This window comes from Antedon mediterranea, chromosome 5 (assembly GCF_964355755.1).
Source record: "Antedon mediterranea chromosome 5, ecAntMedi1.1, whole genome shotgun sequence".
NCBI lineage: Eukaryota > Metazoa > Echinodermata > Crinoidea > Comatulida > Antedonidae > Antedon > Antedon mediterranea.
The window spans coordinates 1,760,719-1,770,102 of record NC_092674.1 but is presented as its reverse complement, the minus strand read 5'-3'; the positions used below and the strand labels follow the sequence as shown (position 1 = coordinate 1,770,102).

The window sequence follows — 9,384 nt, the reverse complement described above, 5'->3', positions numbered from 1 at the left end:
TCCCCTTTCCGCGCCTCCTTCCTTTCCGCGCCTCCCTCCCCCATTCCGCGCCTCCCTCCCCCATTCCGCGCCTCCCTCCTCTCTCCTTTTCGCGCCTCCCTCAAATTGACGGTAAACGCCATTTAGTGACCAAATCTAGCATAATTATGCCGTCTAGCATAAGTTTGACCCATCTGGCATCTACCATTAATGCTAAGAATAACTTTAGAAAATCTAGTATAATCTGGAATAATTGTGAAAAACCTATTTTGAAGGTTGTTACCCATGATTTACCATTTTTGCTAGCATTTTTTTTCGAAAAAAAATCCAGCATAATTTTAACCAAATCTAGCATAATATTTCCAAAAACCCGAAAACTTTTTTTGTTTGCATTTCCTTTTTGTGGTACATACAACATATTCAAATACCCCCCTCTTTACATCATGTGTTTTGATGACTTCTTGCTATAATTGTGCCTAACATAATCTGGCATAATTTTGTGCTGCCACCTAGCATAATGTTTTCATCGCTCTGGCCACACTACAGTACAAAAAGCAAGTAAGCACAAATTTAATTCAAGCAGAGAGGTGATAACCGTCTTTTGAAGTTCGCAACGACCGGGGGTGGTGGTGCATTCTTGATCACTAGGACAATACAGAATCTAACAATTACACTGCACATAACACTGGTGTTACCAGGGAAGAGTGAAAAAAAAAAGAGCCATTATAGCTTTTTAACACTGGTGTTAACAGGGAAGAGTGAAAAAAAAAGACTGGTGTGGGGTGCCTTCACAATAGGTTTCATTGTGTTGGATCTGTGATAGTGAAAAAAAAAGAAGAAAATTAAGAATTTGACCGTTTCGAAAATAAATCTAAAATGAGTTTCCAATTAAAGATGTATTGTCCCCCAAAAAACATGAAAAATGAAGATTAATTAAATCAGACTTTGAATAGGTTATTTAGTAGTTTTAATAAAGTAAATCAAGTCAGTAGAAAAACAATGATGTAATGTTTTCACTTATAAAATCACAAAATAAATGGTTCAAAAAAATAAAAATAAATTCAGCCAAAAATCTATTGGCTGGCAGCCAATTTTGACTACTTTGTGCTCTAAGTTACAGTTTTTTTTTTCCATCTAATTTTTGGTCAAAGTGGATAACTATTATGTGAAATTAAAATGGCATACAAATCAACAACAACAATTTTTTTTAGGGGGACAATACATCTTTAATTCAACAGCGGCCACCAGATAATAATTGATACAGAAAAAAAACCTTTTAAAACTACAAAACTTATTTGGTAGAATTCAAGATTGTAATTTATTTACGATAACAATTAAAATATAATATATAAATAACATTAACAAAGAGCAATAGAAGGATCGTAACTGTAATCGCTTAGAGACATATTTAGTAACATTCAAGCCGACCATCTAATATTCAAAACCATCAAAACTCGCGCATACAATGTTTCCACTTAATATGCAAATTGAAATTACCATCTTGGTTAGACGTTACTTATTATGTACTGTACATCCAAGCAATGGACTGCACGCCGCCATCATGAGGATTCAACATTATTATATCATCTATAATGAAATGTGTAGGCCTAGCTAAATACAAGGTTTTAATTTCATCAATGGTGTGCGTGAGTCGTCGTCGTATAAGTATCATGAGAACGTGAGTAATAATATTATTTTCACGTAGGCCTAATATCTCTATTTTCGAACTAGGACTAACAATTTGGTTTAAAAATTCGTGCAATAGGCTTTAAACAAATTATTCAGTCAAATTTTAATAAAATCAGCCATTTGTATGCTTTATTTATTAAACCAGGGAGCATGTTTTTTTTAAAAACTTTGTACAAAGTTACGTTTGTTATTTTTAAAAAGTAACAAACGTCTTTCTTTCTTTCTTTCATTTATTTGGCATCTCAATACATAACATTAAAAATACATCAATAATATATATAATCACCTTAAATATTAAAATACATCAAAAAAGCAAATAAAAATGGCGGGATTAATGAAGTCTGACGATGCACGGGAAAACACATAAAGTCGTTTAAAGTAAAACAACTTAATTCCAATGTGGTCCCTAAAGAGATAGTAATTATAATTTTAACAAAACAAACATTATAAGATGGGGTTCATAAATATATAAGCATATAAGCAAAACATCGGATATAATGGCACAATAATAATTTATCTATGTTTAATTTTGTAATATTGTTTCAATTCAGTTTTAAATTTAGATGTGTTGGAAATTTGTTTAATATAGTCAGGAAGGTTATTCCATTCTCTGATTGCATTAAAATAGAATGTATTACATTCTATGCCTTGGACCTTAGGTACAACAAAATTGAGTTTACTACCACGAGTGAAGTGACCATGTAAGTTATTAACTCTACGAAAGTTTTCGTTTAGGTATGAAGCACTTCTGCCCATAAATATCTTATGAACTTGGCTAATTTGAAAGAACTTTACTCGATATTTTACATTTAACAATCCATAATCGTCTAATTGATCAGCACCTATATGTCTTCTGGGTTCAACTCCTTTTATGAGTCTAACCATTTTGTTTTGAGCAATTTGTAGTTTTCTTTGGATAGCTTTACTGGTTCCACAGAACCAAGAAGATTCAGCATAATCAAAAACACATTGGATGAGAGCAGAGCATAATAGTTTCTTACAACTTAGTATCTTACGTTGGCGGTACATAAACTTAAGCCTATTATTAATTTTCTTAATGGTTTTACATGCATATTCAGAACACGTTAAATTTTGATCTATTTCAATACCAAGATACTTGACACAATTACTAGTGTTGATATTGTTACCATTTGTTGAGACATTAAAATTGTTAACATTTTTAGTTTTTTTCTTAGAACCAAATAGTATACACTCAGTTTTATCCAGGTTAATTGTTAATTTATTGTCTACAAGCCAATCACACAAGGAGTCTAGTGTTGACCCTAGCTTCTTAGAAATAATATCTGGATTTCTGTGTGAATAAACAATTGCACTGTCATCAGCGTATAGAAGGAGTTTACAATCAGGATCAATACAAGTTACCATGTCATTAACAAAACATAAGAACAAAAGGGGTCCAAGGATACTTCCTTGAGGAACCCGCATGTAACAGTACAAGATTGAGAGCAATGATCATCAACAGTTACTATTTGCTTTCTTATTGATATGTAAGATTTGAACCATTCAATAGATCCAATACCCATTAATTTAAGCTTATTACATAAAATGTCATGATCTACAGTGTCAAATGCCTTCTTTAAATCGACCAACACCATACCCGAGAAATTTCCCTTAGAAGTTTGGGTTTTAAGGGAATCAACTAAGTCTATCAAACATGTGTCAGTAGAGAAGGCAGCTCGAAATCCAGATTGATATTTATACAATACGTTGTTTTCAGTAAGGTATTTTTCGATTTGAATAAAAACAGCCTTCTCTAAAATTTTAGACATTGTACTGAGTATACTTATAGGGCGATAGTTTCCAATATCGGTTCTACTACCTTTTTTATAAAGAGGTATGACCTTGGCCTTTTTCATGTCTTCTGGGACTGTACTGGTACTAATTGATAAATTAATTATGTAGGTAATGGGAACTTTTAGGATTTCAGCCCCATCTTTTATGAAGCGGGGAGGTATCTTATCGACACCCGTGCTTTTTGTCGCATTAAGTTTGTTTAATTCACTATATATAAAGTCTTCGTCCACTGAGTTGAGCATAAAGTTATTGCCACTAACGGTTCTATAGAAATCCTTAAGTTTGGACGACGTACAGTCATACACATTCTTAGGGGATGGAAGTTTACTGACCAAATTGGCTGCAATAGTAGTAAAATATTCGTTGAAGCAAGAAGCAATTTTGGCTGGGTCGAAACATTTAGTACCATTGGGCAGGTCAATAACCGTTTTAGCACTATCCTTAGATTTATTACTATAGCCTAGTCCTTTAAACATTTTCCATAATTTTTTAGGGTTATTTTTATTTTCTTTAGCCTTGTTTAACAAATGATTTGATTTAGCTTTATTTATATCACGCTGTAATTTATTTCTTAGTTTGCGAAATTGTATTAATAAGTCGGTATTATTCTTGTTTTTATTATACATATTTAATAATTTATCTCTGGTTTCAATGTCTTGTAATATTTCTCTAGTTAACCATGGTTCCGTTCTTTGTTTCATCCTAATGTTTTTAAGGGGGGCAATGGAATCAATAGCAGCCAAAAGTAATGCATTAAATTTATACAGAGCTTCATTTACATCTCCGATAGAGGTAACTACTGACCAATCGATATCTATTAGTATGTTTCTAAATTGATCAACGGTATAGTTTTTTAGTGATCTGATATATACATTTTTATGTCCATTGAACTTAAGTTTAATAGTTTTCCGTGTACAAAATGTCATTAAGTGATCGCTTAGACCTGTTGCGATTGTACCCGATTGGCTTATCTTATTCTCATTATTACATAATATATGATCGAGGCAAGAAGCAACTGTAGAGCATATCCTAGTTGGTTCAGTTACTTTGTTACTTAAACTAAACATACTTAGAATTTGATTATAGCTATTCAATAAAGATGACTTTGTTAAAGTACATATATTAAAATCGCCAACAACAATTAATTCACTGTCCATTCCAATTTTAGATAACATATTTTCAAACAGAGTTAGAAAGTTTGTTCAAACAGAGTTAGAAAGTTCGTAGAAGATTTAGGTATATCATATCTTGATTGTCAGTATACGCTGTTTAGGTTCACCCTCTATAAATAAGGTTAAATAAAAATAAATAAAATGTGCTTGGTGGTAGGCCTACAATCTAACAACTATTTGATTTTTTGTTTTAAAGAAAATGCCCGCCCGTTTAGAAAAGCCGCTTAAAGTTACTATAGTACTTGGTCTACTTTTGTTTGCAACAATCGGAATACAGCTTCGTGCAAGTCAAGTTAATGAAAAGGGTAAAATGTTGTTTGTTGTTTGATGTTATAGACCATTATCTAGATATGACGTGGTCAAATTAATATTATTATTATTTATTCAGGCAAAAGATACATTTTACAACATATAATACAAATCAACAAATTAAACAAACACAACGCAAAATAAAATATAAAATCATAGTCACTAGCTGCCAGGAAAGCACAAAAGCAGCCTAAGCCACTGTCACCAATTAGGTGTGTACCTCCAACCAGTGACTAAATAGTGACTAGCTGCCAGGAAAGCACAAAAGCAGCCTAAGCCACTGTCACCAATTATGTGTGTACCTCCAACCAGTGACTAATTATTACAAATAATATTATAATATAAATGATGATAAAGTTAATATCTAATTAAAAGAATAACTTACTTATATTAAACCTATAGTTTATATGTAAATGTTAAAATAAAATAATTGTTAATTTACAATATATGTTTTAAATGTTAATAATAAATTAAGTACAGAGTACTGTAATATTTCCTCCCAATTGTTTATTAACTTAATCAACGGGTAAGTAATGTTCCCTTAGGTTACTTTTAAATGTACTCCATTTTAATAAGATTTCTTAAATCCATGGATAGTGCATCCTAAATTCTACAGAACCGTACAGATAAGCAATGCAGTGCACTATCAGTCCGAGCATTAAGTTTTTAAATGTTAATATTTCCTGATGACGATGATTGATATTAATCAGTTCATTTAAGTATTCATTGTTCATATTTAATGCTTTACATACAAATAATATACTAATAAAATCTCTAAGGGAGTTTAAGTCTATCATTTTTAGCCGAAGAAGTCTCTGGTCATATGGCTGCTGTTAATATTTGTCAATAAGTGTCAAAGATATATTGTCCTCTTAAACATTTTTTGTTGGTAAATGTCATTTAATAATAGTTATTCACTTTTTGGATTGAAACCAACAATTAATTACCTGAAAAATTGTCATTTAAATCAAAACATGTTTTGGGTTGAATTTAAACGTCTTATTGTAAGCCTTAGTAAAAACATTATTTTATAAAAGTGTATATTTCTAACTTTATTTAATAATATGTAATGTGCTCAGGCCTAACTGTTTAACAGAAGCGCTGAAGCCTACTATATAAATCAGGATGACATGTACAACATTATTAACATTTCATTTGTATCACCAGGTCGGCTACCACGTCACCAAATGGGCAACAAACGGATAAGATATTTGACAACCAAATCTCCGGTGTGTAATTCAATTCAAATTCTTTTATTTCGGAAAAAATTCATCCATATCAACAAACTTACAAATAGAAAAAAAAAGAAACCTTAAATATAGGATACTTCTCCATCTACAATACACTTTTGAGTTATGGAGCATAATGTTTGCAAACACAACCAACAAGAATATTACAACTATTCAACATACGTTGGATAAAACCATAGGTAGATTTTCGCATGTACTCATTAAAGGAAGGGACACCATGTTCAATAAACATTTCACTACTGGCACTACTACTTCTAGAGACATTAAGTATACGACGCAGAGCATTATTATAGTATTCATTAAGTGATCTAATTGTCTTCATACAATAGTCACACCAAAGGGCAGCAGCACAATACCAAAATACCAAAATTAAACTTAATGTTCCTTGTGTTAACCGATCATCTGATGAACATACATTTCAAAGCTTGGTCAGACTATGTGGAATAACCTAAAAAACAAAAACGAAATCATACACACATTAAAATCTTAAAAACGCACCTCTTTCCCGAAATAATATAATGTAGACCTGGTAATCATTTTTTGTAAAGAGCTTTGGATAGGCAGTAATGTTTATCTTAATTATCCCAGCAGGTTTCATCAGAAACAAAAAGGAACTCCACACATAACAGAGTTGAAAACACCGTGGAGTTCATGAAACGATATGCAAAGATACACAAAGATAGACAAGAACATACGAAGAAAATGTGTGAAACGTACAGGAAGAATATCCCTAGTAAAAAGATGGTGCCGAGACTTTTGGTAAATGAAAAACACAAAATCGTCTACTGTCAAACGCCAAAAGTCAGTACAACCAGCTGGTGTCGAATAATGTTGGTCTTATCTGGGTACAAGAACTATACAGAAGTCATGAAACTAAGCGTTGCAGAAGTAAGCAAGTCATGGAAAAAACATGTTCCAAGAATTACACGTTTTTCTGCCTAGAAACGGAAGCACATAATGGCCACCTACACGAAATTCATGTTCGTCAGAAATCCTCTGTCACGTTTGCTATCCGCTTACACTCAGAAATTTGCTACTGACGATGGTAAAAAGGAAAAAGGCATAAATAAATTTAGAAACATAATTAATAAAAATTTCAAAGAGAATTCCTCTTCCAAGAAAATTGAATTTGTAGACTTCATCAACATGGTTGTTGCTGGTGCAGGGAAAAACGTTCACTGGAATCCGATGTACACGTCATGTTATCCTTGTGACATTCACTATGACGTCATAGGTCATTTTGAAGATATTGAAAACGAAGCGAAATATATTTTAAAACATGCAAACATAGATTTGAAGTTCCCAGTAGCTACTGGACAACACAATACACATAGCTCTAGTGAAAAAAAGCTCACTAAGGCTTATTCTACGATCTCAGCCTCTCATCTAGCAGGTATATACCACAAGTATAGATTCGATTTCGCTCTTTTTGGATACACAATTCCTTCGCAATTCACATAATTAAATCAATTTGAACACATTCTTAAAAAAATGTAAATATGAAAGGAAAGATAAGTCTTTTACACATGATATCATTATAACTTACATGACCTTTATAAAAAGACTAGAGTGAAGATAAAATCAGTTTGATTAGTCAGTCATTGCAAAACAGAATATGCCTACAGTTATAGATATAATTAGGAATGAAATGTTGACGCTTGTAATGAATGTTGACACTTGTAATGAATGTTGACGCTTGTAATGAATGTTGACGCTTGTAATGAATGTTGACGCTTGGAATGAATGTTGACGCTTGTAATGAATGTTGACGCTTGTAATGAAATGTTAACGCTTGTAATGAATGCTGAAGCTTGTAATGAATGTTGACGCTTGTAATGAATGTTAACGCTTGTAATGAATGTTGACGCTTGTAATGAATGTTGACGCTTGTAATGAATGTTAACGCTTGTAATGAATGCTGAGGCTTGTAATTAGGCACTCCAATTTGATACGTTTAATCGTTAAAATAAAATTTATAATTGGTTAAACATTTTCGGGAAGCGTTCATTTTATCCAATTGAAGGACTTTTTAAAAGTTAATTGTATTTATAAGCAGTTCCAAAACCATTATCATATTTTTAAAAAAACCAATGAAAAATGTATAGTTGTTTTAAGCGTTTGTTGCTTGTATATTTTAGATGGTCTTTTTAAAAGTTAATTGTACTTATAAGCAGTTACAAAACCATTATCATATTTCTATCATTTTGAAAAAAAAAACCTAATGAAAAATTTATAGTTGTTTTAGGCCTTTGTTACTTGTATATTTTAGATGGTCTTTTTAAAAGTTAATTGTATTTATACGCAGTTACAAAACCATTATCATATTGAAAAAAAAAAACCAATGAAAAATGTATAGTTGTTTTAAGCGTTTGTTGCTTGTATATTTTAGATGGTCTTTTTAAAAGTTAATTGTATTTATAAACAGTTAAAAAACCATTATCATATTTCTATCATTTTGAAAAAAGACCCCCAATGATTACCGGAAATATTAACCGGAAAAAATGATGTTGCCATGGAAACACAAATTGTGAGTTTTCATATAAACTACTAAAACACACAATAACAGAACAATAATGAAAAAAACGTCCAATAATCACAAATAAGAAAAAAGCTTAACGTTTGTTTTAAATGAGGTCTTGGCCAAAACTCCTAAAGATTTTTTGTTTATTTCTGTTGCTAAAATAGATCAAATCAGTTATATACATTTTAGGATATATATACATTTTTTCATTTTGCGGGTTGCTTTGTTACTTGACGAACACTCGTGAGAAGTGGGTAAATGTAAATACTGTGCTGATTTTGATTTTTCAATTAAAACTTTTTTGCTGTTCATCGGTTTTCCCTCAATTTATTTTGGTGAAAAAGTGATTTTCTACGTTAAGTAATAGTATTCAGATGTAACAGATGTAACATGGAGGGTGCGAGTCCGTGTGTTATGGTCCTCCTTTTTGGATCTTGTTTATTTGGTAAGTAGTCATTTTCTTCGCAAAGCGTCGTTGGATGACGTCATTGCAACAGAAACCTGAACCAGATTTGAACTTTTTTTTCTTATTCTTTTACCGATCTATCTGTTTTTTTTAATGCTCCTCGAACTCAAGTTTAATTTTTCTTGCCATTGATTGGCCCAATATATAGGTTTCAGTGCCAACATAATTAACCGGAACGTTTCC

At 31.8% G+C, this 9,384-nt stretch overlaps 1 protein-coding gene across 1 annotated transcript; it reads left to right on the top strand.

The window, feature by feature from the left end:
• The first annotated feature begins 4,854 nt into the window (after positions 1 to 4,854).
• Positions 4,855 to 7,985, top strand: LOC140048978 (carbohydrate sulfotransferase 11-like). The gene is made up of 4 exons (XM_072093782.1): positions 4,855 to 4,960; positions 6,132 to 6,193; positions 6,806 to 7,150; positions 7,334 to 7,985. The coding sequence occupies exons 1-4, from the start codon at positions 4,855 to 4,857 to the stop codon at positions 7,673 to 7,675; spliced, it is 855 nt and encodes a 284-aa protein (XP_071949883.1). The 3' UTR covers positions 7,676 to 7,985.
• Positions 7,986 to 9,384: the final 1,399 nt, after the last annotated feature.